The sequence below is a fragment of the Gossypium hirsutum genome, chromosome D12 (assembly GCF_007990345.1).
Source record: "Gossypium hirsutum isolate 1008001.06 chromosome D12, Gossypium_hirsutum_v2.1, whole genome shotgun sequence".
In the NCBI taxonomy this organism is placed as follows: domain Eukaryota; kingdom Viridiplantae; phylum Streptophyta; class Magnoliopsida; order Malvales; family Malvaceae; genus Gossypium; species Gossypium hirsutum.
The window spans coordinates 22,663,356-22,678,769 of record NC_053448.1 but is presented as its reverse complement, the minus strand read 5'-3'; the positions used below and the strand labels follow the sequence as shown (position 1 = coordinate 22,678,769).

The 15,414-nt window shown below is 33.6% G+C and overlaps 1 protein-coding gene across 2 annotated transcripts; it reads right to left on the bottom strand.

The window, feature by feature from the left end:
• Positions 1–4,234: 4,234 nt before the first annotated feature.
• LOC121224466 (protein LEO1 homolog) lies at positions 4,235–8,476 on the bottom strand. 2 transcript variants are annotated; one of them, XM_041107858.1, is made up of 6 exons: positions 8,084–8,476; positions 6,908–7,254; positions 6,467–6,605; positions 6,171–6,356; positions 5,408–5,584; positions 4,235–5,112 (listed from the first exon to the last, which is right to left on the bottom strand). In XM_041107858.1, exons 1-6 carry the CDS (start codon positions 8,195–8,197, stop codon positions 4,963–4,965), a joined length of 1,113 nt encoding a protein of 370 aa, XP_040963792.1. In that variant the 5' UTR covers positions 8,198–8,476; the 3' UTR covers positions 4,235–4,962. The 2 variants fall into 2 exon arrangements, with proteins under 2 accessions (XP_040963792.1, XP_040963793.1); XM_041107859.1 differs by lacking the exon at positions 5,408–5,584.
• Positions 8,477–15,414: the final 6,938 nt, after the last annotated feature.

Here is a 15,414-nt window from a genome sequence, read left to right as displayed (position 1 = left end):
AGCTAATTGATAAAATTCCCAATTATGCCAATTTTTTAAAAGAAATTATGTCTAAGAATAGGAAACATAAAATAGGGGAACAAATAAATATAAATGCCTCATGTAGTGAGATTGTAATTAAGAAAATACCCCCAAACTAAAAGATCCATGTAGCTTCATAATTCTGATACAGATAGGAGACATAAACTTTGGCAAGACCTTATGTGTTTTAGGGGCCAGTGTAAATTCAATGCCCCTATCTATTTACAGAAAACTCAGACTAAGGGAACTGAACAACACATCGCTAACACTACAGTTGGTTGATAGGTCTTTGTACACATTAAAGGTGTATTAGAAGATGTATTGGTCAAAGTTAGATAATTTATATTTCTTGTAGATTTCAATGTCCTTGACTTTGAGGAAGACCTTAAGATTCCTATTCTATTGGGTAGGGGTGAGCAAAATCTTATTCAATTCAAAATACTTGATAAAAATTTAAAATTTTCAATTAAATAGTTTGAGTTATTTGAGTTAATTGAGTTATTCGGATCAATTTGAATAAAAAATCAAGTTTTTTGGTTTAACTCGAATATAAATTACACAATTCAAGTTATCTAAAAATTCGAATAAGAAAAGGAAAAACTATGTCGTTTTGATAAATGTTACCTTTTCTAAAGTTCAAAGTCAAATCATTAAGTTAAAAGGTAAAACTATGCCGTTTTGATAAATGTTTACCTATTAAGTTAAAAGGTAAAACCATTATATTATTTATGTAGTTAAATAATCTTGTACTTTGTCTATTAGTTAAATAATCGGTCCATGTAAACGCAACATTGAATATAAATAATAGAATACATTAACTCGACTCGACTTGACTTGAAATTTTTTTACTCGATTTGTACCATCCCTATCCCATATCCTTCGCCAAAATAAGGTTATAGAGCATTACCATAAAACCATAACTTAAAAACATTCACTTCTAAACATTTCCATAATCAAAGTGTAATCCATTCATACACATGCTTATCGTCCCTTATTCGAGCCCTCGGGGCCTTAGAAACACTTTAGAAATGATTTGGGACTAAATCGAGAACATTTGAAACATTGAGGAAAAAGTTAGAAAAATTCAGATTGTAGGGGTCACATGGCCTTGTGACTCACACGGCTGAGACACACACCCGTGTCATAGGCCGTGTAACATTCGAAATAGAGACAAACGATCATGTCCCAGCCTGTGCTCGTGCTCGTGTAACTCTCTAACTTGGGTCACATGACTAAGCCACACACCCGTGTGCCAGGTCGTGTAACACTAGAAATGGCCTCACAACCCCGTGTGCCAAGCCGTGTGGTAGGCCGTGTAACTTTCAAAAAGCAACCTTTAAAACCTACAGGGGACACACAGCCGTGTCACATGGCCGTGTGGATAAAAAATAGGCTAAATTGAAGCCATCTCTTTCACCCAAATCAAGCATGTACCTACAAGCCATTTGCACATATAACCAAGACCCTAAATCATGTCCAAAACATGCATAAAATAGCCAAATATCCATACCAGATATCCATAAACCAATATGCCAAAAGACGCCTTAATCACAATTAAATTACCTTACCTAAACATATGATTTACCTTACTTAAAACATACACAACTAATTCAATAGCATCATAAAGCATGTCACAAATGAGATTACAAGCAACACAACATGACATACCCTACCAATATGCTAAAAATAACCAACCAATGTGCCATTCATATAAACCACAATTGTAACCAAAATTAGCAACTAAAACGAGTAAACTTTGATCCATTACTAGCATAGCACTTCATTCATTAACAAGCCAAAACAAACCACAAATGATCAATTCCATACATTTTTAATTGTACTAAGAAGATACCTATTTACAATATTAATAAAGTACCTAACATCTTAGTTTAGTATTTTTGTCCTAATGTACCATAACAACTTATATAGCCATATATACATGCCACGACCATAAGCAGAACAAGAACTACTAGCATTGATGAATAGTGGGAGCCGTAGATTCGATCTATCCAAAAGTCAGCAATAATGATCTACAACACAATGCACAAAAACATATAAGCTTAAAGATTTTAGTAAGAACATAACATATCTTTTAACCTAACAACAATTTAGATCAACTCACAATTTGAAGTTACCCGAGTATAAACAGGGGCACAAATGTGCTATTTAGGGGTATCGAAGTACAAATAGGGGCACGTATGTACGATTCAAGAGTACCAAAGTACAAACAGGGGCACATATGTGCAATTCAAGGGTACAAAATTACAAATAGGGACACATATATGCAATTCAGGGGTACCGAAGTACAAACAGGGGCATGTAAGTGCAATTCAGGGGCACCAAAGTACAAACAGGGGCATGTAAGTGCAATTCAGGGGCATGTAAGTGCAATTCACGGGACAAATTTCACTTACATGCAAACAAATTTAGCTTATCCAAATGGAGCATTCATCCACGAAAATGATACTTTGTTTTATTCATTTTCGTTTTAAGTTTATTTACTTATTTACCTAATTAACCTTTAAAATCTTATGAAATTTCAATAAAACCATGCCATGTATGTTCACTAACCACACAAAGGGTTCAATTACCATCTATGTCCTTTCACTTTGAAGTTTCATAGCTATTTGATACTTTTAACTAATAGAACTCTACTTTTGTACCTTTTATGATTTAGTCCTTTTTAATCAATTAAGCATGCAAACGTCAAAATTTCATAACGAAAATTTAATACAAGCCTACTAACACACAATAATAATATTTTCACGTCAGATTTGTGGTCCCAAAACCACTGTTTCTGCTTCACTAAAATCAGGTTGTTACAACTCTTCCCCCTAAAGGAATTTTCCTCCTCAAAAATCTTACCAGAAAAAGAGGTTCAGGTATTACAGTTTCATAGCTTCTTCTGGCTCCCAGGTAGTCTCTTCTATACCGTGATGTTGCCAAAGAACTTTTACTAAATCTATGTTTTTGTTTCTCAATTCTTTGACCTCTCGAGCTAGAACTCTGATAAGTTCTTCACTGTACGTCATATTAGGCTGAATCTCAACATCAACTGGTGAAATCACGTGTGAAGGGTCTGATCGATATCATCGTAACATCAATATGTGAAAAGCTAATCTGTAAGGGTGCATTTGGTTCGCTGTATTGGATTAGAGGTGTATTGGATTAGAGGTGTATTGGGATTAGAGGTGTATTGGATTAGAGGTGTAATAGCTAATCCACTGTTTGGTTGAATGTAATGGAATAGAGGCGTAATAGTAATCTTGTGTTTGGTTGAATGGAATAGAGGTGTAATAGCATAATGGAAAAAACTAAAATGACTAGAATACCCTTAGCATAAAATTGTTTTGGTAAATGATTATTGTTATTGTTATTTAAATTTTAATAAGATTATTATTATCAGTAATAAATATTTTAATCATATTTAAACATAATTATAATTAAATATATTTTAATTAAAATATATAATTTAATAAAATTCTTAATAATCAATATTCTTATATGAATGTACTCAAATCATAATATATGATACTATAAAATATAAATTAACATAATTATTAAATATATTATAATTAAAATATATAATTTAATAAAATTCTTAATAATCAATATTCTTATATGAATTTACTCAAATCATAATATATGATACTATAAAATATAAATTAACATAATTATTATTAAATATATTATAATTAAAATATATAATTTAATAAAATTCTTAATAATTAATATTCTTATATGAATTTACTCAAATCATAATATATTATACTATAAAAGATAATTTTAAATAATTAAAATTAAATATATTTTAATTAAAATATATGATTTAATAAAATTTAAAATAATTATAACTAATAAATTATCTTATATGAATTTGTATAATTTAATAATATATAATTTCATAAAATTCTTGATAATAAATTTTCTTATATGAATTTATACAATTTAAAATAATTAATATTAAATTTAATTTAATAATGATATATAATTTCATAAAATTACTCAAATCAAAATATAACTTGAGAATTATATTCTGGATAAACATAATTAACTTATATTAAGAAAATGTTAGATGAAATAATCTTATATACAATCAATGTATCAAATATAAATTTTATAAAAATAATTGAGAGACAAACAAATTAAAAATGAGAGCAACTAGGTTTTATGTATATATATATGTACGTAGTCCATGTTAGGGGCTAGAGAATTAAGAGGCAAAGAGCTATATTGGTTTTGGAATGAAAAAATTGGTACAAACTGCAATAAAAGCTGAAATTAGGGGAAGAAAAAGCTAAAGTCCACAATGTAGGTAAAGGAATTGATTAATACAACAAACATAGATGTTTGTGGGAACCCATGGTTTATTTTTCAGCATCTGCTTATAATTTTGTGTCATTAAATTTATGATAAAAATTTCTTTTAATTCTTTTTTCATCAATTAATTTGGGGGTACCATTCTAGGCCAATGCCCACATGTCTTCATTTATTGCTATTATTTTGCTCTTTCATCATTTGTGGTTCTCTTGGTTACTTCCCATCTTTTTAGGTACCATGAATATACCATTCCTTCATGCAAATTTTTATTTGAGCTTAGAGTTAGCACAATTTATTTTAATAATGTTTAAATTTGAACGAGATCTTTGAAAGTATCAAAATCGTTAAATAAAGATCATAATTGATATTAATACAAGAATTGGTACTTGACATTCAGATCACTCTCGAGTAGCCATGAGGAACATCCATTTTTTTGTGTTAAGTTTTATCGTAGTTTATGACAGAAAAAAACAAGAGATAAACAACAGAAAATGAAGTAAATAATATATATGTGACCTTGAAGCTTTTGTTGATCCATTTCACATCTCAGAAGCATTGGTCAGAGAAAAAAAAAAGAGCAAAAGAATTGAAGATATTACATACTTCACAAAACCACATCAACTAGGAGGAAATAGTCACCTTCCCATGTCGAAGAAAAAGGTGCGATTGATCATGTTGTGCCTCTTGTACAGATATGTCCAGAACTTCATTGCCAATTAACAACTGTAAACTACCATCTGACCATCTCACAAAGCGAGCATTGCTTTCATACTACATACAACAAGAGGAAATATAAGAAACCCTGCTTGGTTAAGAAATTAAGGGATTGATAACAGACCATAAAATTAATTCTGACAACGAAATAAAAACAACAAATATAGTTAAGGAAAAAAAAAGAATCTAACTATAGTGGTGGCTAACGAACACCCTACTCACAGTTTTTGATTAACTTTGTAACCATCCCAAACTTACAGCACATACATACAATAAATAGATCTACATTCGTTTCCAGCACGCTCAAATCAAATCACCAAAAAGAAGGGGAAGGTGGCAGAAATTTACTCACTGATGTTGTGCCATCTTTCTTTCTGACGGTCCTCCAACGTACAATATTGTTCTCCAACCTAATACGTTTTTTTGAGCCAGACTCATCTGTTACAAATGTATCCTCCTCAACATATGTCTTGGGATCAAATGGTTTTGGGTCAATGCCCATTATATTTGAAACTTTGATCATGTTCATCTGCAAAAGAATGACAGAAGTATGAAGTCTAGCCTCAAGCGCTTAGAATGTTCTTGGTTGAAAAGAAAAGTGTAAGGAAAGAAAATAAAAGAGATGACTATTTTACATCCTAATGCATAATAAATATTTTGGAATGTTAAGAGGACAGAAAATGAGGTGGATGTATGTTAGTTCAAAATTATGCATTTTTGAAGGGTTTCATTTTCTTTCCTCTTATTCTTCAACTCTACAGAACAATGAATGGAAAGGAAATTAATTTTTCTTTCAATTTTTTCATCCCTCCTACCGAGCAGACCAATAGAAAGAAAAATTTTATTTTCCATCTTTCTATTTTTCTATTCTTTCAATTGTCTATCCTTCCAATTTTCTTTCCACTCCACCAAGCAAAGCCTTAAAGTAGTAATGACCCTCAAAACCTCCAACGCACTTCAACTGATGCTTCCATTTGAAATAAAAATGGCGTAATGTACCAAAAATCCAATTGAATAACGAAACAACTTCTAAAATGTCACTAACTATAAGAAGATATCCTTAAGATGCTGTTAAGTTAGATTTTTTCAAGAGAGAGCATAGGAAGAAAATAAACCTTGGTTGGATGAGCTGGAGCAGGGCAAAATGGAACCTCCAGCTCCAACGGGGGTCCAACTGGCTTCTCTTTTTGTTTCACCTCAACATGTTCGTCATCTGACTCATAACGAGCATCTTCATCATGCACCATATCTTCAAGTCTTGGACTCTTCCCATAGCTCCCTTCCTCTTCCATAGGAGATCTCTAAGGGACAAAAGAATTTACATCATCATTCTAACATGACCACAGGCATACTGGAACTTATATAAAGGCAAAAAAGAAGAACCATATTGCGTTTGACACATGATACTCACAATTTCCTCTTGCTCCATATCATGTCGAACTGCATATTCTGCTTCTTCTTCTTCTTCGTCAGAAGCACCAAATACATCACGAATTTCAGCAGCTGAATGTGAAAGGTGAGTTGGATCCTTCTCCTCCTCTGGTGACTTACTGCCATTAAGCCAATTTGGTAGAACAGTAAATGCAGATCATTAGAGACAATAGTACATCCAAGGAATCATTATCATATAAGGTTTTGCATGAATTTTTTCTGTTTCAGTTTTGGCAAAAAAAGAAACATACTATTTACATTTTAGAAAACATGTAATACAATGTCAAAGTACCAAGTACTGCACACCTAATAGGCAAACAACATATAGGAGAGTAACAATAAAAAATGAACAAATAAAGACAAAAGGAGACACAGGCAAGAACGCACAGCATGAGACTGAGTAAGGGAGAGAGCAAATTACCTCAAGCTTCTAGTTTGATCAACCTCTTCATCTTCGTTATCATGATAATGGTTTTCCTCAGACCTTTCTGACCCACTCTCAATTACTTCCCTTCTCCGGCTAGTCACTACCCTCTGACCATAGTCTTCTTTTTCATCACTATCTGTCTCTTTTGCCTCACTTTCTTCCCTTTGATCCCCAATATCCACTTCTTGGGAGCTTTGTACTCTTTCACCCTCACTTTCTCCAGGATCAGGTTCTAAATCTCGTAGGTCACCATCACTCTCCACTTCTGCCTCACCATGTCCCTCCACTTCAACTTCACCTTCGCCTTCACCCTCAGGCTCCATTACACCCTCAGCTTCATCCTATATGCAAAATCATTAAACAGGTTAACTTCAAGCAATTATACTTCTAATCACGCACAAAAAAAATAGAGAACTCCATAATAGCAGAAAATATCTAAGCAAACTAGGATCAAATACCCTAAGGCTATTTTAGGTCTTTCCAGACCCCAAGAAAAGGAGAAACTCACAGCCGGTGAGAACACCAATTTATTCCTTTCTAGACTTGAATTTTTTTGTATATAATTTAAACTCAGAGAGTAACTCTCAATAACAGCAAACATCTTGGTAACAGATCAACCATTCTGAAACTTGCATTTCTTTTTCATCCAAGAATAGGGGAGGAATAAAAAATGTGAAAAATATCAAATTATGACATTCTAAACTATAATTTAGTTAGAACAAAATCCCCCTCTAAGGTTCTTGTACTGAGCGTACTTGGCCCATAATAAGATGATTTCAGAATCGCATTTGTATTCGAAATACAAATTCCATAATCAAGAGGCACAAGTTGGAAGAAGAAAAAGATCAAATGTGCAGCTATACACAATTTCCGAAACATTAATTGGCAATTTAAATGAACCTAAATCAACAATACAACAATGATCAACTTATTCAAGCCTAAGCTCGGCATTATCCAGAAAAAATCAATCTAAAAAAGATTGCATGAACAATAGGGTAAACCCATCCTCTAAATTAAAAATAGTCATCGAACCAAATCAATCACTTACTAGCGAAACCCAAATTAAAAAAAAACAATTACTGTCTAATTAACATTAGAAAAAATAAATAATTGACAAAAACCACGACAGAAAAAATAAAACCTAACGATTAAAGAAAGTAAAAGAATTACAGAAGCGTAATTAGGATGGGGATTTGATTCATGTTCGGAATCGATCTCTTCCTCTTCCTCCGACTGATCGCCGAAGAGGTTTTGCATCATCTCGTGTCGCTTCTCCTCTCCCATCGCTCTTCTTTTCTCCTTATCTCTCGCCCTTCGATTGAATGAATTCCTTGGCTCTTTCACGCTCGAATCAGCAGAGTGAAACAAATCTGGAGGGGATTAACTTGCCAACAACGAATTCGGCAGAGGCTAGAAGGAACAAAAGAGAAACGGGGAAGCAGATGGGAGGGTATAACAGGGATGGTAAACCTATGCGGAGCCTAATCTGAGCAAATGGGGTGTATTAGAAATCGGTGGATTTCACCGATTAAGTTAGTCGCGTATTACAGCCGTAATAGAAAAACCACGAACCAAACAATGGCATAGAAGCGTCTTAAGTAGGCCCCACCGATTAGGGGTGTATTGGCTATGCCAATACACCCAACCAAACATGCCGTAAGTTGCTAGTTTGATTCTTTCAATGATCTCATACGACCTGGTAAATCGCATACTTAGCTTTCCTTTACGACCAAATCTAAGAACTTTCTTCCAGGGTGATACTTTCAAGAACACTTTGTCATCGACTTGAAATTCAATGTCTTTTCTTTTCAAACTTGCATAGGATTTCTGTCAATCTAAAGCTTCTTTTAAACTGTCTTGAATCACTTTAACCTTTTCTTCGGTTTCTCGTATCAAATCAACCTCGTGAAGCATTTTCTCACTGAGCTTAGTCCAATACAATGGAGTTCGACATCTCCAACCATACAAAACTTTATACAGTGTCATATTTATACTCGATTGATAACTATTGTTGTATGCGGATTCAACTAACGATAGAAATTTCTCCCAGTTACCTGTGAATTCTAAAACACAACATCGAAGCATATCTTCGAGTATCTGAATCACTCGCTCGAACTAACCATCAGTATAAGCATGAAACGCAGTACTAATATGCAAATGAGGACCTAGAGCCTCATGTAACTTGCTCCAGAATTGAGATGTAAACCATGGATCTCTATCAGAAATAATAGAAACTGGCACGCCATGATATCTGACAATCTCAGCAACATATAACTCTGCTAATCTCTTGAGTGAATAATCCATACGCATTGGAATAAAATCTGCAGATTTCGTCAAATGATCAACAATGACCCAAATAGCATCTTTCTTTCTCGGGGATAATGGCAGTCCCGATACAAAATCCATAGTAACGCGTTCCCACTTCCACTCTGGAATCATCACTGTTTGTAATAAACCCGAATGTACTTGATGCTCAACTTTAGCTTGCTAACACACTAAACATCTCGATACGAATTCAAAAATCTCTCATTTTATACCTGGCCACCAGTACATTTGTTTCAAATCACTGTACTTTTTATTGCTACCAGGATGAACAAATCAACTACTATTATGAGCTTCTTGTAAAATCTTTTGAATGAGATCAAAATTTATCGAAACGTAAATTCTTATTTTAAAATATAAACTATCATCAGACCCAATATAAAAATATGAATTAGGAGTCATCTCAATCTGTTTCCATTTAGCTATCAATACATCATCATTTTTCCAAGCTTTACAAATCAATTGCAAAACAATTCATAAATGCTCGGCATGCTCTGTCTCATATCGTGAATAAATCAGAATATCGTCAATGAATACCACAACGAATTTGTCTAAATACGATCTGAAAATTATGTTCATTAAATCCATAAATATTGAGGTGCGTTAGTCAAACCAAACGACATCACAAAAAATTCACAATATTTGTACCTAGTCCTGAATGCGATTTTTGGCACATCTGAGTCTTTAACTCACAACTGATAATAACTAGAACGAAGATCGATCTTTGAAAACATTGACAGAGCTTTCAACTAGTCAAGCAAATCATCAATACGTGGAAAGAGATACTTGTTCTTGATCGTCACCTTGTTGAGCTGTCGGTAATTGATACATAATCGTATAGACTCGTCTTTCTTCTTAACAAATAACACAGGAGCACCCCAAGGAGAAAAGCTGGGCCGAACAAAGCCACTATCTGTCAACTCTTGCGACTGTGCTTTCAACTCTTTCAATTCCGTAGGTGTCATTTTGTACGAAATTATCGATATCGGAAATGTTCCCGGCACTAACTCAATAACAAATTCAACCTCTCAGTCGGTGACAACCTTGGTAACTCCTCTAGAAACACATCCGAGAACTCACATAGAATTGGAACCAATTCTAATTTCAATTCTGAAACTCTGGAATCAACTATGTAAGCAAGATATGCTTGACAGCCCTTTTGAACATTCGTCACAGCTGAGATTATATTAAACGTACCATCCAATTTGTCTGACTCAATTTGGACACATTTACCATACATTTTAACACAATATGTTTTCTTCTACAATTCACAATATCATTATGCAGAGCCAACCAGTCCATACCCAAAATTACATCAAACTCATTAAAGGGTAATAACATCAAACTAGCAGAGAAATCGTAACCCCTAATTTTCAGTGGACATGACCTACATAACTGATTAACTAGAACACACTGACCTAGGGGGTTTGTAACTCTGAGAGTATATTTAGTGCATTCTACATGTATTTTCTTTTTATCTATTAATGTAGTGCATATATACGAATGAGTTGATCCATGAACAATCAATGCATATACATTAATATCAAAGAGAGAGAAAGTACCCGCAATAACATCTGTAGCAGTAGCTTCCTCTCGAGCTTGAATTGCATAAGCTCTAGCCTGTGTTCTTGCTTCAGACTGTTCATTCATCTCACTATTTTTTCCTTGACTGGGAGTAGTATTTCTAACATTTCCAGATCGTCTACCCCTTTGAGAAGTTGCTTCGGGCTTATTTGATTGATTCCCGAAATCATTTTGCTTCTTAGGACAGTTAGGAAGAAAGTGGTCAATAAACCCACAATGAAAACAAGCTCCTGATTTAGATCGACACTCTCCAAAAGGTTTTTTATTGCATTCATCACACACCAGAATGGTTCACTCCACATTTCTTACACTTCCAACACTTACCGCTGGAGAATTGACTGTCTGGAAATTGTTTTATCTCGGTTTCTCTCTGTTAACGAACTCTGAATGAGCAGTTGATCTACTTGTGTCATTTCTAAACTTCTTCGATAGAGATGTTTGAGTAGGCTTAAATGACCCTCTTTTGTTAAAATCTCTAAATTTTGAATCTGACTATCGTTTACTTTTACAAATCTCTTCAACCTTCTTAGCCTGCTTGGAAATTTCTACAAATTCCTATAACTTTAATGCAGCTATAGCCATATGGATCTCATCATTCAACACATCTTCAAATTTGATACACATTTCCTCCTTATTTGATACGATGTTACAAGCATACTTGCTTAACTGTACAAATTCTTGTTCATATCAGCTACAGTTCGATTTCCTTGTTTTAACTCGAGAAGTTCTCTTTTTTTTCTGGCCAATGAACAACCGGCTAGCATACTTTTTCTTGAATTCATTCAGAAAAAATTCTTAGCTAACCTAATCATCCAACACCATCATGCTCAAAGTATCCCACCATAGGTACGCCTCATCTTTAAGTAAGGACACTGCGTATCTCAAGCAATCTATAGGGGTGCACAATAACTTCGCAAAAACTCTCTTTGTGTTTAATAGCCAATACTCGACTTTTGAAGGATCATCATCTACTGTACCTCTGAACTCTTCCACTCCACATTTCTAAATTTTGTCTAGGAATACATGAGTAACCGTTAAAGGTACAGGGTTTGGAGTATTCAGAGGTACCGAAAGAGGTACAACATGGGGTGGAGGTGGCGGAGTTGCAATATTTGCTTGTTTAAATTCATTGAACCATTGGTTCATCATTCCAAGAAATACATTTTTCATCTCATCACCCACGGATTGTGGAATAAGCACACTATTGCTTGCCTCAATATTCGAAGCTTGCACATTAGTTTCAGCTTCATTAACTATAGCTTGATTCGATTCAGCTGTAATTTTGAATCTATAATAAATAAGATATTAGAACGGATCAAAAGCATCACACTATTACAGGGTATATGTGGCATATATATACTAAATTTGTTACGTTAGTCCAAGAATCGACTAAACCGTAGCTTTGATACCACTAAATGAAACACCCCTAACCCGTATCCATCGCTAGAATAGGGTTACGGAGCATTATCATAAAAACATAACTTAAAAACATTACTTCTAAACATTTACAAAATTACAGCATAATCCATTCACATGCTTATCGTCCCTTATCCGAGCCCTCGGGGCCTTAAAAACACTTTAGAAATGATTTGGGACTAAATTGGGAACATTTGAAACATTAAGGAAAAAGTACCTAACATCTTAGTTTAATATTTTTGTCCTAATGTACCATAACAACCTATATAGCCACATATTCATGCCATGACCCTATAGATAACAAGAACTACCAACATCGATGGATAGTGTGAGCCGTAGATTCGATCCGTCTAAAAGTCAGTAATAACGATCTACAAAATAATGCACAAAAACATATAAGCTTAAAAATTTTAGTAAGAACATAGCGTATCGTTTAGCTTAACAACAATTTAGAACAACTCATAATTTACTCAATTTGAAGTTACCGAGTACAAACAGGGGCACGTATCTATAATTTAGGGGTACCGAAGTACAAATAGGGGCACATATGTGCAATTCAGGGGTACCGAAGTACAAACATGGGCATGTAAGTGTAATTCAGGGGTACTGAAGTACAAACAGGGGCACGTAAGTGTAGTTCAGAAAATAATTAAATGTAGGCATTGAGTTACATAACTATAATGTGAAAATAGGAATAGAAATTCAATTACACATTTAAATACTATGAACTTACATTGACAACTAGAGCGTAGAAGTATGATCGAGCTAATCTGTGATTTTTGACTTTCCTCGGTTTAGATCGGGTTGAGATTTATTTTGATCTAAATAAATAATTATATTCAATTAAGTGTTTCAATAATCTCAGTTATTGAATTCAATCCACAATCCACATTTATGCATAATTATAATTTTACCCCTAACATTTTAACTTCTTTACAATTTAGTCCTTAAGCTCGTAAATGGAAATTTATGCAATTTCATCCAAATTTCATGCTATTCGATTTACGCAATGACTCATATCAACCCACATAAATCATCAATTCAAAATTTTTTTCATGATATTTTACTACTTTTACAAATAAGTCCCTAAATGATAATTTTATCAAAAATCACTTTACAAAAGTTCTTTATTTAGCAATAAAGATTTATCTTCTTTCATCAAACTTAAAAAATCAGACAAATACATTCATAGAAAAACTATAATCCTTTAACAGTTTTGCAAATTAGTCCCTAGGCTAGTTAGATTAAGCTACAACGACTTCAAAAACATAAAAATCATTAAGAACGAGACAAATTTCACTTACATGCAAACATATTTAGCTTGGCCAAGTGGAACATTCATCCATGGAAGTCTTCTTCCTCAAAATTGGTTTTGGTTAAAAAAATAAAGATGATATTTGTTTTATTCATTTTTGTTTTAAGTTTATTTACTTATTTACCTACTTAACCTTTAAAATCTCATGAAATTTCAATAAAACCATGCCATGTATGGCCACTAACCACACAAAGGGTTTAATTACCATCTAAGTCCTTTCACTTTGAAGTTTCATAGATATTTGATACCTTTAACTAATAGAACTCTAGTTTTGTACCTTTTACGATTTAGTTCTTTTTACTCAATTAAGCATGCAAACGTTAAAATTTCATAACAAAATTTTAATACGAGCCTACTAACACACCAAAGACATTAGACTAATAATAATATATTTTCACGTCAGATTTGTGGTCTCGATACCACTTTCTAACTTCACTAAAAATGGGTTGTTACATGATTTGATTTGATTCGAAAGAAATTCAAATTGAGTTCAGTTGTTAAGATAGGATTCGTCAAGTCGACTAACTCGAAATGTTTTTTACTTGATTCAACTTGACTCGATCGAACACTCACCTCTACTATTGGAAAGATCGTTTGTAGCCACCTCCAAGTCCACCATCAATGTAAAGAAGAATGAATTGATGATAAAAATAAATGGGGAAGTAGAAGTGTTTAAATACGACAATCCATCAAAGGATGAGGAATCAGTGAGGTACTTATTGGAGAGTTGTAATGCATTATCTTATCGTACCACTAACAACCTTGGTCAAAGGTATGCTCGTTATCTCATGTGTGCAGGAAAGTAGATAGGTTCACGAGAAGGGGACAAATGGAAGGATTTAGGATGGAAAGGCGAATATTGGATGGATCAAGATGACAGAGCTCAAGAGAGGAACTCAATGAGGAGACCTAATAGACTGTCTGATGACTCCAACAACAATACTTAATATTTAATCGTTGAACTTCGTGAATTGTTCTATAATTTTTATTTTTATTTTGACCATTTTTGAACTTATATTTAATTTTTATTTAAAAGTAGGACATAATAATGTAGGGGTTAAAGCATGCTGAGTCCTAAGGTTTATTTTATTAATGTGGGCATGTAAAAATTGAGAGTATGATGTTTCGACAACCCCAAAAACAAAAATTTTACAAAAATAGATTTGGTGTCACGATATTGGACCGGCAATGTCGCAACAACAGATTTCGAACTAAATTTTCAAATTTCCAAACGAGATGTAGTAACACTGGCTTTTGAAGTGGAATGTTGCAACATTAACAGTGGGCGTCGCGACATTGAGTTGGGTTTTACAGCAAAATACTTGACTCGGTGGCACCACTCAACACTAAAACCCTTAAAACTCATCGGTTTAAACCATAAAGCCTAAGTATAAAACATTTCTAAACTCACTTAAGGCCTTCAGAACATAATCTTAGCCACCTAAAACTATATCAACTATCAAACACTCCCCCCTCACTCGATTTCTCTAAAAGGATGTTACATTCTCTATTTCGTTTTATTCTCCCTTCTATTTTCTTTTCTTTTATAGGTTCTACGAGCTTCCATGCTATAAACAACGTTCTTTGGCAATCGAAAAGGTATCAACAATGAGGTTAAAGGTTCTAAACTCGATCTTGTTAATATTCTTGATTTGTTGTAAGATTTTAGATGTAATTGCCTGGTTGAAATTTCATTCTTATCTAGTTATTCAAAATATTGAACATGGCACCAAAGAAGTCTAGGAAGACAAAAACATAGAACCAACAACAGACTTCGACACCTTTTGTTTTGAGTATCAGGATGTCGAAAAATATTTTTTAGAAATTCAAAGAAAGATTGTCATCCAAGAGAGGGGTTTTGCCC